Source organism: Ruditapes philippinarum, unplaced genomic scaffold (genome assembly GCF_026571515.1).
Source record: "Ruditapes philippinarum isolate M1 unplaced genomic scaffold, ASM2657151v2 ctg1401_1_1_1_1, whole genome shotgun sequence".
Taxonomy (NCBI): domain Eukaryota; kingdom Metazoa; phylum Mollusca; class Bivalvia; order Venerida; family Veneridae; genus Ruditapes; species Ruditapes philippinarum.
The window spans coordinates 104,961-131,461 of NW_026854330.1; the positions used below are offsets into that span (position 1 = coordinate 104,961).

At 33.6% G+C, this 26,501-nt stretch overlaps 1 protein-coding gene across 1 annotated transcript; it reads right to left on the reverse strand.

Annotated features, from left to right (window-relative positions):
- Nucleotides 1-225: 225 nt before the first annotated feature.
- Nucleotides 226-19,627, reverse strand: LOC132739841 (lysosome membrane protein 2-like; the record flags this gene model as incomplete). Its single annotated transcript, XM_060727654.1, is given in 12 exon segments — nt 226-357; nt 4,012-4,063; nt 4,359-4,432; nt 5,974-6,104; nt 6,607-6,791; nt 7,324-7,393; nt 8,255-8,304; nt 12,106-12,197; nt 12,818-13,018; nt 15,964-16,108; nt 16,911-17,068; nt 19,463-19,627. Coding segments are annotated over 12 exon segments (1,410 nt in total).
- Nucleotides 19,628-26,501: the final 6,874 nt, after the last annotated feature.

Consider the following 26,501-nt stretch of genomic DNA (forward strand, 5'->3'; position numbering starts at 1 on the left):
TGGGTTTCCCCCTTTTTTACATGGGAACCCCCCTTTCTGTACTCACATAAAAAATTTTAAATTTTTTAAAATTTTTTTTATTAAAAAAAATTTTTTTTTTTGTTAAAAATTTCCATTTTTTATTTCAAATTTTAATGGAAAAATTTGCAAATTCATTTGGAATTTAAAAAATAAAAAATTAAAAAAACTTAATTTCCCAGACAATCTGTTTTTTCCATAAAACCCCTATATAATAGTACAGAGAAAAACAAAACCTCCCAGTGAAATGAGGACTATTTCTGTTACATGTATAATCAGTAGTGGGGTGAACAACAACCGGTAAAACTTCTTCGAGCTTTTATCATCTATAGTGGCACTCTGTAATAAAGATAATTATGCATTTAAAAATCAACACAAGGTTTGTATTTTACAATGATATTCCTGACTGCTATATACCAGTGCCAAAACATATCTATACTAGTGTTGGTGTAACTCTTATTGCAATACTGATGTAAGTCTTAAACATCTTATCTTGGTATAACACTCATACCAGCAGGAACACAACTCCCATACAAATACTGACAAAACACTTATACCAGTACTGACATAACACTTATACCAGTGCTGACAGAGCACTCATACCAGTGGTGACATAACACTCATACCAGTATGGACATAAATCTCATACCAGTAGGGACATAACGCTCATACCAATACGGACATAACACTCATATCAGTGCTGACATACCTCTCATACCAGTAGGGACATAACACTCATACCAGAACTGACATATTGCTCATACCAGTACTGATATAATGTTTATACCAGTACTGACATAACACTCATACCAGTACTGACATAACAATCATACCAGTGCTGACATACCTCTCATACCAGTAGAGACATAACACTCATATCAATAGGGACATAACTTTCATACCAGTATGTATATAACACTCATACCAGTAGGGACATAACTCTCATACCAGAAGGGACATAACTCACATACCAGTAGGGACATAACTCTCACAGGGTTGCCAGCACTTTGGTGAAATAAAATTCCCTGACTTTCTCTGACTTTTCACTGACCAATTCATGTTTTTCACTGACCAAAATCATCAAACACATAAACCGCCTCCTGACCTCCCCTATAGCCGTCCAATCCTCTCATTATATTTTTGCATGATAACTTGTATTTATTTTCCAAAATATAAAACATTTACATCAAAGTAATGATTCAAACATTGTGTTCTACTATTCTTAACTATTTCTATTCAAACACAGTGTGACTGTTGGTCAGTGAAACATGTGAAACATATGACATGAAAATCAGAAGAATCATAATATAAGCATCTGTATTAGAAATCACATAAGTCACTCTTTCCTTCCTAATAGTAACACATAAAACACCAAGACTATAAGAGTAATACTTGTATGACAAAACTTAAAATTCAAACATCTCTAAACTATAAGAACAATAAACATTTAACACAGTTACTTGTATAAGGCATCATGATAAACTCCACTGATTGTGAAAACAAGAACATAGGGCTCATTTTGGCATATCATGAAATAATCACTATAAAATTAAAGGCTTTGAATGAGTGAAGTAAGTTAGTGTGAAAAAAGTTAGTGTGAAAAACATAGCATTGCATAATTTAACCAGTTTCCATCATGTTTGCAAGACAAATCCTCTTGTACAATTTCTTAGTGTCAAAGCAAAAAGCAAAGCAGGTTATATGCCAATATGGTAGTTTGGTATACATGTATACTGACTAGATTTTGTTTGTAATTAAAAGCCCTTCTAGTGATCATGCACAGAAAAAGCTAGACCAATACAGAATACAGTGAGCGGCATGACTGTTACATTCAGTCTTTAGGCTGAATGATGTTCTAAGGTAAATAATGGGTATTATAATCACTAAGTTAACATATAATCCTTCTTAATATCACAGTTTACTGTTATTTGAATTTAATGCTTAACTGTGAGAGTGATAAAGTCAAATATTAAATGCCTAAAGACTGCCATAGCCAAGAAAGACCTTCAATGTGTATATTTTTCGACCTTTGAAATAATTTTTCCCTGACTTTTCACTGATTTTTTAGGATTTTCTTTTTTCACTGACCAAATTTCAAAATTCCCTGACAATTCCCTGACCTTGAAAAAATACCCAATTTCCCTGACTTTTCAAGTCTGCTGGCAACCCTATCTCATACCAGTAGGGACATAACACTCACATCAGTATTGACATAATGCTCATACCAGTACTGACATACCTCTCATACCAGTAGGGATATAACACTAGTACCAGTAGGGACATAACTTTCATACCAGAACTGACATAACTTTTATACCAGTACTGACATAACACTCATACCAATACTGACATAACACTCATATCAATACTGACATAACACTCATACCAGTGCTGACATAACACTCATACCAGTGCTGTCATACCTCTCATACCAGTAGGGATATAACACTCATACCAGAACTGACATAACACTCATACCAGTACTGATATAACACTCATACCAGTACTGATATAACACTCATACCAGTACTGACATAACTCTCATACCAGTACTGACATAACACTCATACCAGTACTGACATACCTCTCATACCAGTACTGACATAACACTCATACCAGAACTGACATAACACTCATACCAGTACTGACATAACACTTATACAAGTACTGACAACACACATACCAGTACTGACATAACTCTCATACCAGAACTGACATAATGCTAATAACAGTACTGACATAACTCTCATACCAGAACTGACATAACACTTATACCAGTACTGACAACACACATACCAGTACTGACATAACTCTCATACCAGAACTGACATAATGCTAATAACAGTACTGACATAACTCTCATACCAGTACTGACATAGCACTCATTTTAGTACTGACATAACACTCATACCAGTACTGACATAACACTCATACCAGTACTGACATAATGCTCATAACAGTACTGATATAATTCTCATAACAGTACTGACATAACTCTAATACCAGTGCTGACATAACTCTCATACCAGTACTGATATAACACTCATACCAGTACTGACATAACTCTCATACCAGTACTGACATAACTCTCATACCAGTACTGACATAACACTCACACCAGTACTGACATACCTCTCATACCAGTACTGACATAACACTCATACCAGAACTGACATAACACTCATATCAGTTCTGACATAACACTCATACCAGTACTGATAAAACTCTCGTACCAGAACTGATATAATGCTCATAACAGTACTGACATAACTCTCATACTAGTACTGACATAACACTCATACCAGTACTGACATAACACTCATACCAGTACTGACCACTCATACCAGTACTGACATAATGCTCATACCAGAACTGACATTACTCTCATACCAGTACTGATATAATGCTCATAACAGTACTGACATAACTCTCATACTAGTACTGACATTACTCTCATACCAGTACTGACTAACTCTCATACAAGTAGGGACATAACTCTCATACCTGTACTGACATACATTTTATACCTGTGCTGATATAACTTTAATACCAGTGGCATAAGCAAGTTGTATTTACACAATACTGTAACATTCAAAGGAATAAAAGGGATTCCTGATACACACAAAATACTTCTTACTAATTGAACTAAGTAAATATATTTTCATGAGCAATAATCTGGAAGTTAAATGGCTGCATACATTATTTTAGGCACTGAATTTATATGGAAGTTTCACATAAGATGTGTTAACAAATATATAAACTGTACATAATTATAAGAAAAATATACATGATGGCCAGAGAGGACTTCCATTTGCTCATCTGTTTTCAAAATTCATTAATTCTAAACAAATTTATAATAAAAAAAATTGAAAAAGTCAATATTGTTTGTTAATATAATTGTACAACAGCTATTTTCTTACAATTTACATATAAAGTTATCATGAATCTTGAAAAATAAAAGTCAAAATGAAATTGGTAAAATGAATACCTTACCTCATTTAACCAGAAAACTGGTAAAAATACTGGCTTAATATTTAATGTCTCTCTGAAAAAAAAAGAATAGCAAAAACTGATATTTTGTCTTATCTGAGAAAAAGATTTTTCAATGAAATTCAAGGACAAATGGAATAACATTATGGCAACTTTAGAATTGATTTTACCAAAGACATTTAACCAACTAATCAAATTCAGCAATTAATTAAGAGAAATAATGAAAGTCAAGACGTTACCATTTCCCCTCCCTGCATTATTTCAGGCAAAAATGTTATAATACAATGTGTATCCCTAGTAAGCATGTAAAATAATATTCAATCATCATCACAAGTAATGAAACAACTTACGAGATATTAGCTAAAGGTTCGAGATAAACATTTATTTGAAGTCTTTTGGCTGCATTTAGAACTAAACCAGTATACTGAAAGTGAAAAAAAAATATTTAAAAGAAGGGCAAGCATAATAGTTTATGTAAATGTAAGAAAAAGTTTATTTGCCGAAGCCTGTATAACAAGAGCTGTCTAAGTGCTTGATACTAGATAATGTAGAATTTTTAAAGTTTATAATGGTCATAATTCTATCAAAATACATGTTAGAGTTATGGGCCTTGGACAGTGACTTCCTATTATGCTCTCAAACATGTGTGTCAAGTTTTCCACCCATTCCTTTCAGTATTTTGGGGATACCAACTTGAATGCAAAATCTTAACCAAAGTGTGACATTGATGCCAGGCTGATTACAAGTGCTCTCCTGTTCTTTGAAAAGGCATGCTAACAACACATGCAGGTAATCCAGAGGAAAGAAGTTTTGTCAAAATTTAGGCCTACTAAAGTAGTTGAGCAGAAATCATTCCATTTACCTTCAGACAAAATGTGAAAACACATGTCTCTTTAATAAAACAGGTAGAACTAGAATGTACCGGGATGCCCTGCTTCATCAGTCTTTGACATACAGCATAGCAGTGGCGTGAACAGATAATGCCCCCGCCCCCCACAATGGATGGAGACAATTACCCCCCCCCCCCCCCAAGAACAAGTAATTGGTGCATAAAAATCATTATCATATCAACACATTTGTTGGTATATTATTAGTTATTAAGATTTTTGACAGCTTATATGGCCCTATATAAATGGTTGTTTGGAATCGTCACTTGAATTGAATTGCAAACAACCATTTATATATTGTCATATAAACTATCAGGAATATCTATAACAAATTTATAATACATCAAACTTCCTTTTTTCAGAGGGAAAAGTGAGATTTCTTCCTAAATTGACTGTAGCCGTGTACATGAAACTATATAATTGTCATGATTATCCAATGAAAAGTGACATTACAAATGTGCAGTTTTATAAGATATAGAAGATATTTGTGTGTTTTGCATGTAAGATTGAAATATAATTTCACTGAGTGAACACCAGATGCAATATTTTCACGAGTGACGTAGCCACGAGTGAAAATATAATAGCTGGTGTTCACGAATGAAATATATTTCAATCTTATATGTAAAACAAATAAATTTTCTTTTTATTTCATGCTTTTTAAGTGATTTTAAGTATTTTCTACTGATTTTGCCGCGTCCTGTCGCGCATTCTCCTTTGTGACGTCATCACATCATGACGTCACATCATCAATTTTGAAATATAGTTCTGTTAATTTTTTTCTAATTTTGTTACATTTTAACATGATGTATGGTGACATCGACTTTCTTTTCCTAAAGAAGCAAAATTTACATATGATGGCATTTATTTCTGCCTGTTATTCCATTTAGTTATGATTTTCTTTTCATCCGCATTCAGATATAGTCCGGCTACAGTGAAAATCATATTTTATAAATTTCACTAGTGGTTTATCAGAATATAATCATCTGATATATTACAATAAAACACTGGAAAGCATGAAATAAATCATATTTATTGGTATAATAAATCACAGTTGTTGGAATATGTATAAGATACTTACAGGTTCTAGGTCTATGACAGTATTATGTTCTTCTTCATTAGGACTGACACCATATACAGCATTAATATACCGTGGATCTCCAAACAAAAAATGAGGTAGTGATATGGCAACAGGTAAATGGAAGAAATCAACTGAAAAATACATTATCATTATCATCCAGATTAGGTTGTTATCATTTACTAAGAGCTCAATACAAATACATATTTTTTGTACACAATAACAACATTCATAAACCACTTGTGGAATTGTTTTGAAAAGGATGTCAGAAACTTAATTTTCTCCATTATCAACCTGTACTGGACATAACTTTAATAAAATTTTGAGCCGTGTCATGACAAAACCAACATAATGGGTTTGCAACCAGCATGGATCCAGACCAGCCTGCGCATCCACGCAGTCTGATCAGGATCCATGCTGTTCGCTTACAAACCCTATTACAAGTAGAGAAACTGATAGCGAACAGCATGGATCCTGATCAGACTGCGTGGATGCGCAGGCTGGTCTGGATCCATGCTGGTCGCAAACCCATTATGTTGGTTTTGTCATGACATGGCTCAAATGTTCCTTGATGTAATATTGATCTCAACTGACTGGCAGTTGAAAATATTGATCTCACAGAAATATTGACCTTACCTGACTGGCAGTTGGAAATGTTGACTAAACCAGCTCCTAAACAGTTTTCTCTAGTGGGTGTACAGAAACCTATATTGTCTGGATTGACAGTAGCATTGGCAAGCCCTTTTGGCTCTCCACTAAACCTCCAAAGAGCAATTCCTTGTGAAGTTTCTACAGTTTTGTGAAATATTCCAGGTACACTCCTGGAAGTTTTGAAGAAAAGAAGACACATGTATAATGAAAGATAATCTACTATTGGTCCATTTCTAACTGTCAAGGTTTGGAACTGTCCATTATTTAGGGTAGACAATATGTAAGTGGCCAAATGGCTAAGCTGGTAGAGCAGCAGAACAATATTCCAATGTTCCTCGGTTCAAATCCTGGTAATGCTTCACACTTGTCTCACCCTGTGATAAATGGCGCACATTGGGGGACAATGACTGCATAGTGCTAAAATTTTAAGTAATTTTACAAATTTTCAGAATTACAAATTAATAACAAATTCATATGCACACAAAGAAAATGTAATATATAACTTGGCATGCTAAATCAATACAAAGGTCGTAAAGATGCAATTTGCAAAACAATGTAAAAAGAATCACCAGTAAATAACTACATATTAACTTTAGTTATAAAATGAGTATGATTTTTATGATAAATATAACATATGTGATAATAAAAAAAAAATTGAATGGATAAGAATATATTAAATTATATTCGAAGACAACAGTGTACCTGCATATGTCAGAGGAGAAGGTATACAATGTAATATCTTTTGGTAAATATGGTGGACCGATTGTGCCATCTGAAGAGAAAGTTAAAATCTGTGATTTCACAGAACTCCAAAGAAAGAAATGAAATACATTGGTTATAATGTAAAGATTTAATATGATGTGTGCAAATATGTAACTCAACAAGAGAGCCATGACTGCCCTAGAGCACCCATCTGAGATCCCTTGACATGGGAGGTCATACTTCTTCTATGTTACATAGAAGTATGACCAATATATGAGCCGTGTCACGACAAAACCAACATAATTGGTTTGCGACCAGCATGGATCCAGACCAGCCTGCGCATCCGCGCAGTCTGATCAGGATCCATGCTGTTTGCTATCAGATTCTCTACTTGTCATAGAGTTTGTAAGCGAACAGCATGGATCCTGATCAGACTGCGCGGATGCGCAGGCTGGTCTGGATCCATGCTGGTCGCAAACGCACTATGTTGGTTTTGTCGTGACACGGCTCATATGTAGTGTAGCAGTAAGTATTTAAGTCACACTGGGTGTGTGACACTCTTATCCTAGATGCATAATTAATAAAAACATTTGTTAAGGTTTTCTGAGAAATGCAACAAACCAAATATACGAGATCTGCATTTTTCATGTTTTAAATGTGATTTCCTATACAAGTCTCTATAAAAATAAGTGACCATCAAGTCGGGCCTATTTAGATCCTGTGAGAATAATTTACATAACTTTTCCAGATGACAACAAGGTGATGACAGAATACCTTTAAATTTGAATACATGTATGTCTTAAAGAAATATCTATAAAATTAGATTATATGCAAATGTTATCATTTACATCATTTAAATAGAAATGTAGCTGGAAGTTAAGCTTCAAATCTTTAATATTTTAGAAGCAGTTATATATGTATAGTTATATACCTGAACCATTTATCATATTTGCCCATTCTGTCGACCAAAAATCTAAATGGCTGAAATACAGAAAGAAAACAAGAACATGTTTGTTAAACACAAATGCCCCCGGCTCAGATTCTTGTCAGTAGCAATTTTTCAAAAATTTGCTTTACCCATTCACTCAGTTATGGACAGAAAAATTGCCAAAAAATTGTAAACACAAGTTATATAGCTTGACAAAGTCATGGCATTTTGTAATTGTGAAAAATATAAGTTGCCAAGTCATTGCTCTGACTTGTGAAGTTGAAAAATATTAAACTTCATGCAAGTTATCTTCCTACTAAATATGAAATACACCTGTCATTAAATAAAGGCTATATGGGCAAGAGTGTAAAAATCTATTTTGAGCACTGGTGACCTTAACCAAACTGACCTCTAACTCTATCCAAAAGAAGAATACCATGTAAGATATCTTCCTACCAAATATGAAATACATCTGTCAATTAATAAAGGCTGTATGGGCAAAAGTGTAAAAATCTATTTTTAGCACTGGTGACCTTAACCAAACTGACCCCTAACTCTACCCAAAAGAAGAATACCATGTAAGTTATCTTCCTACCAAATATGAAAAACATCTGTCAATAAATAAATCCTGTATGAGCAAAAGTGTAAAAATCTATTTTTAGCACTTGTGACCTTGACCCAACTGACCCCTTACTCCATCCAAAGGAAGAATGCCATGCAAGTTATGTCCTACCAAATATGAAATACATCTGTCAATAAATAAAAGCTGTACGGGCAAAAGTGTAAAAATCTATTTTTAGCACAACTGACCTTGACCCCCTAATCCCTACCACAATCAAAAAGATGAATACCATGCAAGTTTTCTTCCTACCAAATATAAAATATATCTGTCACTTAATAAAGGCTGTATGAGCAAATGTGTAAAAATCTATTTTTAGCACTGGTGACCTTGACTCAACTGACCACTAACTCCATCAAAGTTTATGTTTCTATCAATTATAAATAACATCTGTCTATAAAATAAGGTCAATACACCTGTAAAAATGTAAAAATCTATTTTTTTAACATTGGTGACCTTGACATTGGTAACATTGACCTTGACCCAAATGACCCCTTACTACACCCAAAGAAGGAGGACCTCCCTTGGCATGTTTGTATTAAACTAAGACATCACATAAAATATAAAGGCTGTATGAGCAAAAATGTTTATATTTATTTTTTAAACCAGTGACCTTGACCTTGACCCTAGAGACCGCTTACTCCACAAAAAATTAGAGGACCATCAAAGGTATCCACCTACTAAATATGAAAGATATCATTAAAGAAATTAAGCAATTAGGAGAAATTTAAGATAAATCCAACTTGCCGAAATAGGTTAACCAGACAAGGCCCTACTTTCAAAGTGAAAAATCGGAAATAACTGGGAAATATGGATGACACAGTTATATAACTTGGCAATATCATGTACTTCGTATTGATAAGTAAGTGTGGAAATTATAAAGCCATTAGTATAGATAGAACTTAAGATATTTCCAACTTGCCGTTTTAGGTTAACCATTATTCATTGCTGTAAAGGGCAATTACTTGGTAAATATGAAAGCCAGAGTTATGTAACTTGCCCAGATCATGTACTTTGTATTGATTAGTAAGTGTGTAAACTTAGAAGCCATTGGTACAGGTAGAACTTAAGAAAAATCCATCTTGCCATTCTAGGTTAACCTCGTACGGACAGACGGACGGACGGTTCAATCACTATATGCCCGGGGGCATAAAAACTCATAAAAATGTCACTTGTCTCGACATTTAGTAAAAACTTTTGAACAAACACCTTTCTTAACTTCTCATAAAAGGCAAAAATATTGTTATTGTTTATACTTTGCTATTGTGAGACTTTTTATAATAGCATTTTTCGTTTTGCAGCTCAGTCATCATACATGTCTGTTATAAATGTTTAAATGAGTGGCAGTGTGGCCAAGGGTTTAATGTGTCATACTAAAAATCTTTGTATTGCTGGCCGAGTGGGTAAAAACCCCTTCAGTGGGAAAACTTTGATTCCATGAGCGAAGTAACTTTACACTCATTGCTTAATTTTGATTGGTTCTAGGAATGGATTCAAGAGAGTTTTAACTAGAACTATCGCTGAATGCGATTCATACCCCCACCAATGTCCTTGACAGAACATTTTCTAAGCCTAAAAGGGGCATAACTTGTGTCATAATTCAATGGAATTGTATAATTTTCGTCATCTGAGCTTGCTTGTAACCATTCATATAAATTTTAAGTTTCAAGTAAATATCTGTTCTGGTTTAAGAAATATTATAGTAAATAAATTTAAAGACATAAAAATGGACTTAACTTTGTCAAAATACAATACAAAGTTATCCTCCCCACTTTTTTTAGTTATGAAACTTGACCTGCATATCTTACTTGCGACACTTCGTATAAGTTTCAAATGATTATCTGTTCTAGTTTTAGAAATATTCAAGTACATGTTAAAAATTTCAGAACATTTTCTAAGTCAATTTTTGACCTTCAGGTGTGGCCTTGACCTTAAGCTGGCACAAGGGTAACATGGGTTCTGCACATTGCCCAGTTGGGGTGAACATGTGATTCAAGTTTGAAGAAAATCCTTCCATTAGTATAGAATTTATAGAGCGAACACAATATTGTCTAGTATTGATTGTATGCAAATTTAAAAACTTAAAAAGAGGCATAACGTTGTCAAAATGTAATACAGACTTATGAAACTTGACCTGCATATCTAACTTGTGACACCTCATATATCTTTTAAGTTTCAAGCAAATACCTGTGCTAGTTTCAGAAATATGCATGTACATGTTAAAATTTAAGAACATTTTCTCAGTCAAATTTTGACCTTCAAGTTTAACCTTGACCTTAAGCCGGCACAAAGGTAACATGGATTCTGCACATAACCTTGTTGAGGTGAACATTTGAGTAAAGTTTGAAGAAAATTCTTCCATTAGTATAGGATTTATAGAGCGGACACGACATATTGTCTAATATTTGATTGTATGTAAATTTGAAGACTTAAAAAGGGGCACAACTTTGTCAAAATGCAACACAGAGTTATGAAACTTGACCTGCATATCTTAATTGTGACACTTCATATATATTTTAAGTTTCAAGCAAATACCTTTTCTAGTTTCAGAAATATTCAAGTACATGTTAAAATTTTAGAATATTTTCTCAGTCAATTTTTGACCTTCAAGTGTAACCTTGACCTTAAGCCGGCAAAAGGGCAACACGGGTTCTGCACATACCCTTGTTGAGGTGAACATTTTAGCCAAGATTGAAGAAAATATTTCAATTAGTGTAGGACTTACAGAGCGGACACGACATACTGTCTAATATTTGATTGTTTAATATTTGACCTTCAATTGTGACCTTGACCTTGAGCTGACACATGGGCAACATAAGTTCTGCACATCCCCTTGTTGAGGTGAACATTTGAGCCAAGTTTGAAGAAAATATTTCAATTAGTGTAGGACTTACAGAGTGGACACGACATACTGTCTAATATTTGATTGTTTGATATTTTACCTTCAATTGTGACCTTGACCTTGAGATGACACATGAGCAACATGGGTTCTGCACATCCCCTTGTTGAGGTGAACATTTGAGCCAAGTTTGAAGAAAATCCTTCAATTGGTATAGGATTTATAGAGCGGACACAATAATGGAGACGGACGGATGGACGGACGGGACAAAGCGAATCCATTATAGCCCCCCCCCCCACATTTTGTGGTGGGGGTATAATAAGCTTATTGCTTCCGCCAATATCATACTAACATGTACATGTTAACTATACGTTATTTAAATCAAGATTAACTTACTTTGTTCCATTATATCTATCTATTACCCCAAGTTGATTAATATCATCAGCACCAGTATATACTGTATAAACACCATCATCTGTGTTGTTTTTCTGATAAAACAAAAAACATTAGTTTGCTAAAGATCAAAATTTGCATATTTGACCAGTACATTATTGAGATGTATTGTTGAGATCTTTTCCTTTTGAACCAATTAAGTCATTAAACAAACAAGTCATGATGGTCCAAAATCTTTCACCAGCAAACATTGTACATTGGTATAAGTTTTTAGAACACAAAGAGATATTTTACAGCAAATAGTACTTGTATTTACAGTACTAACATTAGAGCAGGTTTGTTTTTTTTAAATCCAAGCAAAAAAGTATTATTAACTTCTTCACATAACCTTTCAACAAATTCCTCTTACCGCAGTATAGCAATCCTAATTGAACTTTTTGTTGCAAGCTTGATGCAAGTGGATATTTTTATCATTAGACATTATGATGTCGCTAAACATATTAAAGATACAGAGACCATGATCGGGGGAAATAACAGTAGTCGCTAAAAACAAAAGTCACTTAATAAGTGGTCACATGGGTAAGTTAGTCTGAATGCAGAGACTGAATAGCTAACAGTACAGACCATGTGAAGACAGTTTGTTTGCACTGGTTGCATAGGTAAAATCAGTTGCCACCAGCACAGCCCAGCTGGATCACGGGGTTAAGATACTTACATTCATAAAGAAGCCAATGTAATCAGTATAGAACCAGTCAGGATCTATAACTTTAGTGACATTCAGTAATGGATCATGATAGCCCCAAATAACTTCTTCAAATGATCTAAACATTAATGGATGCTCATCAAATAACTGAGTCGCAGCATAAATAGCCTCCCGCACTTTATCATCCTCATACTTTAATGCATTATATAATGCCTGAAATACAGAAATGCAAGACAAACATACTTTGACTTTATAATAATTTATAAAGACAGTAAAGTGCTAATGTATTAAATTTCAGAATCAAATTCAATTTAGAGCCAACTGGCTAAACATAGCATATTAGAATTTCTCCAGAAATCCACTACAGCAAGGAGCAAGGGATATGAGGTCATCATAACCATAACCAGTCACATAGGCCTTGTTTTACCTGCTTTGAAGTAATGTGAGTTATACAATGATATATAAGTAATTGGTGTTTAATTTTGATAATCCTAGACATACAATGTTAAAAATCTATTCTATTTTCAACTTTGTTTATAATCAAATTGTACAATATCCTTTTTTCAATTAAAATCTGGAACTATTGTTGGAAAATCTTAAAACCAAGAAGTTAAAACTATAGTGCCAGATTGTGACAATGTCACTACACCATGACTTGCATGCTTAAAGGGAAAGACAAGGTTAGAATAGAAACTTGATTTCAGAAAAAGAATACTATAAATAATAAATCTGTAATTTTTCTGCTGCCAAATAATAATATTAAACGAATGATAACGAAATTTAAATCGCTAAATCACCGATTCCTACAAATCAGTTGGCGCGGCCATGTTTGTGTATTGGCCGTATAAAAACAGGTGCGCGTGATGTCATTTCCCCACATCTTTAGATTTATGATAAATCTAGTTGAATCGTAGCGAAATATTTATATAATAAAGTATTGACCAGACAATTTAATTTTCACAGGAGGTGTTGAGCAGATTTTTGTATGGTTCAAAATACGTAACAATATCAAAAATAAAAAATAAAAAATAAAGAAACAAATAAAAAATTACCGGTCGCACCACTTCAGGCCAGTGATGCTCGTTACTCCAAACAATGCTATGTTCATTAAAGTCTCGTCTTAATGTAATTAAACAATATTTCACAGAGTTAATAAATACACATGTTATTATTTAACAAAGTTTCACAATCAAATAATGCAATTAAATAAACAAATGCACCAACGAATAATTGGCTGTTAATTATTGAACGGCGATAATTATCATTATTATAAAAATCCTACTAAACGCGTTCTTAATAGTACATGTAATTAAATTTTTGCAGTTTGATTCTGACTTTCAAATTAAAAGGTGTGAACATATGTTAGTAGTGATGTACACATTTCAAAAATATAAGCAACTCTTTTGAAAAGTAAATTGTTAACATGTCTGTCAACGTATGATGCTGCGTGGTATTTATTTACATCGTAATCGTAGCCTAATATTAACTGCAGGCAAAACATTGTTATTGGCTGCTCAAAAATCTCATTTGCATAATTTATTCACACAGTTGCTGGTTCTTACTACTTATGTCTAATACTGTGCATTATCCATTTATTTAAGGGCCTTCGTGGCCGAGTGGTTAAAGTCGCTGACTTGAGATCACAGGTCCCTCACCGCTGTAGGTTCGATCCTCACTAGGGTCGAAATCTTTCATGTGAGGAAGCCATCCAGCTGGCTTACGGAAGGTCGGTGGTTCTACCCAGGTGCCCGCTCGTGCCTTAAATAATGCTCGAAGGGGCACCTGGGGTCTTCCTCCACCAATAAAGCTGGAAACAAATCGACGAAAAATCTCGGCGGGACGCTCTAGGATGGCCCGACTTGAGTGAACGGTCGCCCATATGGGCTTTCCGGCGGCGACCTTAAATAAACGCATTAAAAAAAAAAAAAATATCCATTTTAATTGTTCCTAATTTGCACCAAATGTTCATGTCACACTGTGTACTGACGATTTTTATTGCTCCTTGTATGCCTCTGTGCCGACAGACCTTTTGATCATGCACAATGTTGCCCTGATTGGTTCATCACCCTTGTCAAATATTCTAATGACAAAATAGACATCTATTTTTTTACGCTTCATCAGTGAACTGAATGACCCTAGGGGGAATTAAGTTCCGCACCTGTCAAGTTATACTGTAAATTACAGCATTTCATAAAATAGCAACACATTTTTTTTCAGTTACCAATAATCATTTTAAATATTAAGTAGATTTATGATTTTTTGTTTTATTGGATTAAATTTACGGCAGTAGAAATGCGTATCTGTGTGGGAAAGGGATTGGACAACGTGGAAAAAAGCTATAGGGAACTGGATAAACCCGAGAATATGCGTAAATACAGGGGAATGACTCAATGGTTTTGTTTTCATACGTTATTAGTCTAGCTGCCGATTTTCCTGCGCCATTTTATTTTTAGCGTCAATGTCGGAAAATCGCGTCCTCAGCAGATCTCTGCATATTGGATCTAGTTGATATTTTACGCTGAGAAAAAGATACATGACCGGCGATGTACCCTATTCGGACAGCTTGTCTAGCGAAAATTAAGTACAAAATAAAAGGATATATCGTCAATTTGAAGAAGTTTCTCAAAGTACCCAAATTAAATTGATGGTTTATCTTTGAAACCTAAGCAGTCATTGCTTAAATCATATGGTGGGATCATCAGCAAGCTTGAAAATCGGACAAATGATAATTAATGTTGCGGCGTCTTCAATTAATTAATTAAAGCAATTCAGTTCCATATGATGTTTTCATAAATAATAAATAATGTACGCAATAAGATTAATTAAGTTCTTCATCAAGATATATTTCAGTTGTACCAGCGTGTACACCTTTACCGGAAGTGGGTATAACACGTCACAATCTCGGTCTCGTCTGTCTCGCGAGAATGACAGAACGCCAAAATGGCGGCGCCCATGAACTTATTTCTCAAGTAAAAAATAGTGTCTTAAAACACGAATTTCTCACTTATAGGGTTGATGTCAACAGTAAAACTGTCATGGTACCTCTTTTTAAATGATGAATATTTATATTAGACAGACATCAATCCTTCCATTCCTATTCCTTTAACTGCTTACAACCAGCACTCAAAAACTTACATTGTAATAAGTATAACACTCACCCAGTAAACTGGATTAGGTGACAGGTACATGTCTGTCTCCTTATTCCCTTGTGACATCTCTGGTTCAAATGTAAAAACTCTCTTCTGTCTATATGAAACTGTTCCATTTTCATTGAAAACTATATCAAATTTTTCCCGCTTTTCACTGGATAAAAAAAAGAATGCTATATAGTAATATAGTAATAATATACTTCGGCTTAAAGAATATATTATTTACTGTGTTATTTAGTATACCAAAGACAATTTTTTTTTCATTTACTAAGGCTGTCAGTTATTTACAGTATAGTAAGACAAATTAAAAAAAACAAGTGTTAGTAATCCAAAAACTGTATAATAGGATATGTTTATGATAAAAGTATGTATAGAAAATTACATATATAAATTATGTCAATAATGCCTATTTCTTAAATTTCCTTGCAAAAAAAAAATATTAATTATTAAGTCCTACAGCTTACAAGTAGAGAATATCCTATTATCCATGTATTATCTTACAGCAATCGTACATGGGCATTTACATGATGAAAAATACACTTTACTTATGCATTTATTTGGGATTCAAGTTATATCAATACTTTCATGTTACTTTGGCAACAATTTTTTAAGAGCAACTCATAAGCTGTTTCTCAGTGCAATATATTAGGAAAAAGCAGATATTGGGTAGAACAACCAACCTCATGTACCTTCTGCAAAATAACTGAATAAATTTTTCACAATGAAACAAAAAATAAGATGCAATCTTAGGGTTGACAAACTACAAAGGTGTCTATGGAATAATTTGTGCCCCTTTCAATCCTAATCCCAGTACAATTAGGCCTCTTAAAACACCTCAAACACCTGAAAAAAAGAGTAAAAAGTTTTGCCTTAACCCCTGACCAAAGAGGCCCCTCAAAAATGTATTAAAGCTTAAAATTATACTTAAATGCTGAAAATTGTCAAAATGATATTACCTGTATGTGTATGGGCCTACTTGATTAAGACTAGGTTTCTGGCCATTAAGAAATTCCTCTTTATTTGTCAGATTAAACATGTATATCTGTAAATACACGGGTACTGGTGGGTCTTCCCAGTACTCATACACTGGCCCTCCCTTCCGGATCACTACAGTCTATATAAAGTAATAAAATATTAGTTATATATAGAGGATATTAAATGAGTGTAAGTTCAATACTGAATTTATTGAACGAGTTGAATAAAATTATATCATGTGAGCCTCTGGCGAGCATAATATTATTTTATTCAACTGGTTCAATAAATTCAGTAATGAACTTACACAAATTTAATATTCTATTTATCACATACATTGTACCCAAAATAAACACCGTTTAAGGTGAAAAGGAGTCATTTTTCATTGACCCGCCTTTAGTATAACGCTAATATTTAGCGTGTCTTTACACTATGTTTGTATAACGCTAATGACGTCACATCAAAATATATGCACGGCCGTGCAATACCATTTTTACGGAGTCGCAAAATCGACACAGGTGTGTGATAAAATATCTTATTTGATACATGCATCTTCTAGAAGGAACAAATTTACCCCAACTGTTAATAAATGAGAGTTATGGAGATCTTTTGTTATTGTTGGATTTTTAATGACCTTAAACACATCATTTAGAAATCATATTATATATATGTCAAATGAATTACACACATGAATATTCCAGGTAGGTTTTTGTTTTATGTTCAAAAAAATATATCATACTGCCATTTTAAGGAGTCTCAGCTTCAACTATTTAGCTGTGATTTTGTACACATATAAGGAAGTATACCAAAATAAATCATTCATACATGCATTTTAGAATTAATCTTTTTTTTTCCTTCAAAAATTCAAACAAAAATTTTGTAAACTGCAGGCAGTCTTGCAACTACATGTTCGTTTTTATTCCTGAGTGCAAAACAATGATGCTATAAGCACAATATTTATATTGACCATTGGTATGACCAGGGCAAATATTAAATTTAAAAGTATCCAGAGTCCAAGATGAGACAAGGTCAAAGAGAAAATTATTTTAAAGGCCTATAATGCCCCAGAAATGCTTTTTATTTTTACTTCTCAAAAGTGTACTTTCATAATTTCAAAACAGTTACATGTACACATTTTATCAATAACCTGAACCATCTTTTTGATCTGTTGCTTGATGGCATTTAGTACAATTATAGTGATTAATTACTTTGTATAGAAGTCAAAATACTATTTTTTTTACATTCTGCTACTTTTGTGACAAAATTATTTCACATTAAGTGCTACTTACTTTAGATAACACTCAACTAACATGCTCTAAAACCATTATTTTAATGTTATAAAAGCCATAAAAGTCATTCCAAAGAAATGAAAATTTTATTAATTTCTGAGAAGAAATGAAAATTTTACTAATTTCTGAGGCATAATGTGCCTTTAAACATATCTGATATGTATGTCCTACATGTACATACAAAATGGCCAGTGCAAAGTGAAAGAGGAAATAAGTTTAAACATATCCTACATGTATGTCCTTCTTACAAGAGTTATATTAGAACAAGAGCGATCAGTAATCACATGTGTCGCCTCATGATGGCCAATTTCATGTTGGGACAAATTTTGTGACAGACAGACAGACGGACAGTGCACAACTAGACTTGGTACTGATCATTCCTGTAAATTTTGGATTAAATTGCACCAGTAGTTTATGAGGAGTAGTCCGGACAAGCTTTTGCGTATCTGGCAACACACAGAAAAAAAGACCTTTTTATCAAAGGGCCATAACTCAGCCAAAAATCATTCAACCGGAAAACCCGTGCAATATGCGCAAGGACTTGAGCTACAGATCAATCCTGTAAAGTTTCATTGAAATTGCATAAGTGGTATAAGAGAAGTAGTCCGGACAAACTTTAAAAATAAAAATTATTAAAGGGCCATAACTCTGACAAAAATCATTGAACCGGAAAATGCTGACAATATGCACAACTAGACTTGGTACTGATCATTCCTGTAAAGTTTGGATGAAATTGCACCAGTAGTTTATGAGGAGTAGTCCGGACAAGCTTTTTTGTATCTGGCAACGACAGAAAAAACACCTTTTTGTCAAAGGGCCATAACTCGGCCAAAAATCATTCAACCGGAAAACCCGTGCAATATGCGCAAGGACTTGAGCTACAGATCAATCCTGTTAAGTTTCATTGAAATTGCATTAGTGGTATAAGAGAAGTAGTCCGGACAAACTTTAAAATTAAAAATTATTAAAGGGCCATAACTCTGACAAAAATCACTGAACCGGAAAATGCTGACAATATGCACAACTAGACTTGGTACTGATCATTCCTGTAAAGTTTGGATGAAATTGCACCAGTAGTTTATGAGCAGTAGTCCGGACAAGTTTTGTGACGGACGGACGGACAGACAGACAGACAGACGGACAGACAGACGACGGAGAAGTGATCCCTATATGTCGCCACTACTCCGTAGAGGCGACACAAAAATGGTCATAACAAATTCTTATAAATAATCATAATTGATACTTACATCTTGTACTTTTTTCTTGATGATAAATTCCATCAAAGGTATCATTACTATGCCAATTAAGGCCAGACCCCATCCAATAACATTGCCTACCACTATACGCTTCTTTGTTGACCAAACCATTTCTCCTTTTCACACTAAGGACAATAATATACATGTATGTCCAAGTTTCAAAGAAGATGTCTATAGAAAATATAACTTGCTTCAATCACAATCACAAACTACTGTATGTAGGGTCCATCAATGAGCAACCTGCAAAAAAATAATAATCAAAATTTATATCTGAAATTGGAACCTGTATTGCCAATAGATGTTTTTCGGAACTTGGCAAATGTTAGCTTTTCCAAGTTAATTTCCAGGTACAAACAAACTTTAAACAATAAATTAGTCAACCTGCGCATATTTTTGAAGCTGTAACTGTAAAAGTTGGTTTGTTTGTACCCCCCCACCCAATTAGCTTGGAAAAACCAAAAATATTCCTAATTCCGGGAGGTCATATGGCAAACTTCCAGCTTTATAGAAAGAGAAAGACCTCAGTTGCCCTGTGTGTATTATTTCAGGCACAAGCAAGCGGGTACCAGAGTAGAATCACTGATGTTCCGTAACCTAGCTGGATAGCTAAATCCTCACATAAAAGACTCAAAGTTCCTAGTGGGATTCAAACCTTCAGCGGTGAGGGGGCAAGCGGTTTGAAGTCAACGACCTTAATCACTCAGCCAGAGACACCCCAACCTTATCAAAGTCCATTGTTTTAGTCATATCTATAAGAAATAACAGTTTGAAATGTACAGAAAGCTATCCTGAATTTTCAATATAGTGTCAAACCTGTCACCTTTTTATGACCTAAATGCAAAATGCATCATAAAATATTCATGAACAAAGACAAAATAGATCTATTTCCTTTTTTTCTTAGCATAAATTCCCATGTTTTTCGTCTTCACTAGTAATAAATATATAATAATATATAACATACACTTCCACAAAATTTTTTTTATCAAAACATCTTCATCAAACTTTTTTTTTACTTATTTATGCAAAGATATATTAAATAATATTCAAATTAGTGCATGCAAACCTTTTACAACCAAAATATATATAGAGCAAATATACATTAATATATAATTATACAGTAATTATATATACACATAATTATCTTACCTAAAATAGGTTATCAATTATCATTATCAATTATCATTCTCATTTTCATAATAACATCCCTTTGAAACTGATATACAATTATCAGGTACATCTTTAACAATACTTGATGTGCAAGCTTGTACTATGATAAATATCTTATGATAATGTACTATACCATGTGATCAAAATAAACAACTGGGTTCACATATTGGGTGCATTGTTTTTTATGATATCTTCTGATAACATTATAAGTTAAATGTATTATACTAATTTACTTGGCCTTATTTATGAACATTAATCATAGCAAGTTAAAACCAAATGATTTACAGACTCTTAACTTTTTTAATCTTAACTTTTTTTGGGGTTGGGTTTTATGTCGCACCAACACAGTTTAGGTCATATGGCATTTTACAGCTTGACTGGTGTAGGAAGACCTCAGGTGCCCCTCTATGCATTATTTTAGGCATGAACAGAAACCTGAGTAAAACCACTGATGTTCATTAAGCTAGCTTCCTCACATGTACAAACCGAAGTCCATGTTGGGATTCAAACCCAATGACCGGTTTATGACCTGTACACACATTTTGTTGTTTTTGTTCATAAGACCTTTATGCAGAGCCAGGTTGTACTTAGAAAAGGTATTTCTGTACTGTCTCTTTCTGTATTTACTTTAGTCATGGCAAGTTTTTGTTTTGATAAAAAGGCCTGACTGGTATTTTAATTTCTGTTTATTAATCATCTTCCTTATCACTTTGACTATTCCTCTAGTGACTGGTCATTCTTTACATTTTGTGAAACTGTTCCTGTCTTGTTAACAATAAAAGCAAAGCTATACTTTACTTCCTGTCTGCAACAATAAAATAGTGTCAAACTTCAAATATCAACAATTACACACAATTTACACACAAATAAACTCAAGGTCAAGCTTTTTACAAGATTGAAGTTGTTTAAATCTACAATGTATTTTAATGTAAAGCCAGTGTCTTTTGTAATATCAATATTACATTGTATATGGAAATTTGGTGTATAGATGAATAAATATTTTCAACTAAAGATGCTAAATATCATGTCTGCAGATAATTTATCCATAGTTCTTATCTAGAACTCAGTAAATGTTTTTTTTTCCCCCAAGCTACATTGTAATCCACCTTCCCCAGCCTGTTACAAATGCTTAGTCTCACAACAGTGAACATATTCATTAAAATCCCACTATTCATGATGACTTGTCAATACTCACATATTCGTTTTCCTATCTGACCTTGGACATCTGGCAATGACCTTGACCAAAAGGCCCTGAAAATTGTAAACAACTCTATGCCTCACAATATAAAGTAGGCTGACTGTCTTTTTGCATATAATCATTCAATTCAAGACTAAAAAATTGTTTGTATACATTTTTTTTTATCTTACCATTGACCTATATGTGTGACCTCGACCTTGTCCAAAGGGACCCAAATTTTGAGTGCTGCACTCTTGTAAACATTTGTACCAAGTTAAATTAAAATCCCACTACATACGTAGAAGTTTTGCTCTTGACAAGGATATTTTTTTTATCTTTAAGTGTGACCTTCACTTTTGACTCGGAGTTCTGATTTATGCATGTGAGCATTTGTTACAAGTAATAATTAAATTGAGGCATTCATGTAGAAGATAATGCTGCCGACAAATTTTGGACATTTAATCATCCCTGGATAAGTCACAGGTGGCAGTATCAGTGTTTGGACACCCCACCCCTATCTGCCCCTGGACCCCTACTACAACCCTGAAAGAAAATTAATTCAACACTCTAAGGCTAACTATAAGGTATCAAATACAAACACTGATACTGCCACCTGTTGGATAAGTCTTATGATTGTGAATATTTTTAATATAATCCCACAATCCAAATTAACCAAAAAGGTGTTGAGTTGGACATGGGACAAGTTGACTTCAACGGATGAGTGAACTGGAAATCTGTGTGTATAGCCCAACACTCTGCCTTATAATGGTGAATATTTGAAACATATTACATTAAAATCATTCAATGCATGTACAAGTTGCTAAGGACAAATGTTTTTTTTCTTTGAACTCCAGAGTTTTACCTAAGCATATGTCTCATTTTATTTCAAAAATAGGGAAAAAGTTTAATTATGGCTTTTTTTCAAGGGCTCTTCCTTTAAATACGGGAAAATAACATTTTTTTCTGTTTGTGTTGGGAGGGGAAAAGGAAATAAACAGCCTCCTTACATGAAAGGATTCGAAATTTCCCCCCTACAATGACTTTTTGATAATATGCAATATACATGTATTATATTGATGCAAAGCAAAAGTTACATGAGCAAAACATTTTCATAAGCCATCAGTACACCCAAACTTTATCTTTGTCATATGTATGAAATAAAAATATATTTAGCTATTGGATATATCCCATGGTACACTACAATGAAGCCATAAAAATACCTGGGATACAACAACACAGAATCCTGTAAGTGACAGAACATTTTGCAAGACGCTCATGCTCAAAGACATACATGTGATGTTTCAAGTGGATTACTGCTGTGATTATGGGGATAAAATTAGATTGTGGAAAGGCATAGACGCATAGGACATTGGCAGAAGATTTTGAGCTTGGCTGAATCTCATTTCAATGCTTAAGATCCGAGATTTGTATTTGTATATAAAGGGTAGGTCCTACAACCACTAAATGTTGGAGTTAAACTTCTATTCGCAATCTATTCTGACTGAAACCATGGGTGTGTGAGACCCTAATTTGCATAGATAACTTGAATGGTAACGTCCCTTGCTGGCAACAACCACCCTTTTCAGGTCTAATCTCTGTCATTATTCATATTGTACATTTAGGTTCTTATTGACCATGACATGTCTGGTGTCAGTACTTGACAGTAAAAGCTGCTTTTAATGAGCCATAATGGGTGGATGGACCCTAATTACAAAGTATAAACTACTAGAATCCACTTGAGGTTTAATAGAGTTAAAGCAGTTACAATGCTGTACAAGTAAACAGGTCAGAAGCTTCAACTGAATATCTTCAACAGTTATAGAAATAGATCATGCACAGTTTTTTTCTTCAAAGATTATCAGTCGGGATAATTCAGTCAAAATTCATGCAAGACTTGAAGAGTTATTGAACTTTTTTTTGACAGTGGCTTACATTGTATAAATTATGCATGTGAAGAATACAATGGACAGAATCTACTTTAATGGACCCCAGAACTAAATGAGTGTGCATGTGCATTGTTGTTACTACACTTTTATTCTTTTTCTTAGTGTTATCAGGTACGTATGTTAATAGGAAGTGGCTAGCTGTACGGGGCCGTACGGCTAGCCCAAAGTTCTAGCCGTACCTGAGTCACGTACGGCTAGCCAGGACACACTGAATTGTCTAGCTGTACGGCACTTTTCAAAATTATATGAAAGTCGAAAATGCATATGTTATTTTATGTCTTTAAGTGCAGATTTTAACCAAGAAACATCAATTGTCGTTGTATGTTTACTTTGTAGAGATGAATCGCCATGTTGGCTACAGTAAAGAATGTACAAATACCAATCTTTGTCATCAAAAGAGTTAAGTTGCAGTTGATTAACATCAATTGAAATCGTATACATAACTACATGTATTATAATAATCCTTTTTTGTTTCAATAAGATCAATTTTCAACACCTTTAAAATGAAAAACAGCACCGAAAGTATTTATTGTTGAACTCTAATAATTGCTTCAATTACTGACATTTAAAGTTTGTCAATCAGTAAGAAAGTTTGCATGTTCCATGAGACGCATTTTTAATTTAGGCTAATTGATTTTGATTTTATGTTTGATATTTATTTATTTAAAAATAAAATTATACATATAAACACACGACACCAGGGTTCTAGTGAGAATTTATATATTTTTGAAATCGACGAAAACCAGCTTTTTTTGGCCGTTATATGATTATTTATTCCATGAGCTTTATTAACAATTAAATGATTTAATAACTCATCTTTCATAAAAATAAAAACAACAAATCACAAGCATTATCAAATTATCAAGATGACAACACTTGTATTTCCATGGTATTCTTTTCTTTACAAAATGGCGGAGCATCATTATAAAAGTAATCATACGTGGAAAAATGTGGGTCACATCTTGCCAATTAAGAACTTCTTGGTTAAAATACCTGTTTAACATGTTTAAAGACATAAAATAACATATGAATTTTCGAAAAAATACGGCTAGACAAACCAGTGTGTCCTGGCTAGCCGTACATGACTCTTCCATGTTTATATATGTCACGGTTCAGAACTGTTCACTATTTAGGGGAGAAGATGTGTAAGCGGCCGGATAGCTCAGTCGGTAGAGCCGCAGTACGGTATTCCAAGAGGTCCCGGGGTTCGAGTCCCTGTCAGGCATGCACATTTTTCTCACCCTGTGACATTTGGCGCCCAACATGGGGCCGTGACTGATATAGTTCAGAGTTTAATTTTACATTGCTCTGTAACTCTGTAAATTCGAGGATGAAATTTCAATTTAGCAGGGGTATGTCATCCGGTTCAGAACTGTTCACTATTTAGGGGAGAAATGTGTAAGTGCCGGATAGCTCAGTTGGTAGAGCCGCGACGAGGTATTCGAGGGTCCTGGGTTCAGTTCCTGTCACGGTCAGTGCACATTTTTTCACCCTGATGACAATATATACTACCTGGTGTTATTCTGAATTATTGTTGAAATTTTCAAATAGAAATGAAAAAGCAACAACACAATATAAAAGCTCAAGTGTGTTATATTTAATTTATATTAAGTTATTTTTAGGGTCGGCAAAGGAACATTTTTCCCAATACAATTTATCCAGATAAATCACTTAAATTTTCATCTTAAAAAAAAAGGGCCAAAAAAATTACAAATTTTTATCTTTTCTATATCACTGAGTTACCCCCCAAATTAATAGACGCCTTTCTTAAAATTTTTCCCAGTAACCTTTCAATAACTTTTCCCCGATTTTAAACCAATTAAGCTCATAAATCAATTTTAACTCACACCTATCATAGCACTATTAGGACAAAAAACACAAATCTAGTTTTTGCACTGCACCACAAATTTGGCACAAATTATAATTTACAAGAAGTCATAACATTCATGTTATAAAGTGTTAAAATTGTAATAATTACTTTTCTCCTTATTCATTCCATTTCTAAGAAAATCTTTGGCAGTTTAGATCAAGCAAACAAATTTAATCAAAAGTAATTTTTGCTCAGGAAAATGTAAACAAAGTTTTATAAATTTCTAAATAGCGAAAAGTCTATTTTAACGAAAAGTACTCGCCTATAGCACAACATAGTACTTAACGGTAGTCAGACTATTCTCTCCCTTACCAGTTCCTCCCCTGACGTTTCCTCCTTGACGGTTCTCTCCCTATTTTGGGGGAGAAACCGTCTTTCTGCATATTACAATAGCAGACAGTTTCCTTCCCATTTCATTTATTTTTACACATTATTATTAAAGTATTTAGATGTTTTTAGATAGATAAATAAATGGGTAAGTTTTAATTATAATGATATAAAATTAGGAAAAAAAGGAAGATTTTTATTGAAGTGTTTAGATGTTAAATAAATTGGGTAACCTTATCATTCAATTATATAAATTAAATTTTCTAGAAAAACTTTTTTTTAGCATATAATTTTAATATTCTGATTTTTTAAGTAAGATGTAATTGCTATACTTTTCAGTGTGGTTGCCATTGAAAATAACTTAAGGAATAATTTACTTGATAAGGATAATCATAAGTTATTATTATTCTAATAAATTTAAATATTGAAACTTATAAGGCAAAAAATGATTAATGAATTTTAATTGCGCATAAATTTCATACTTTTGTATAATGAAAAAAGGAGTTTTCTAAATTACAACTCGTTTAAGTTTCTGTCAAAAAG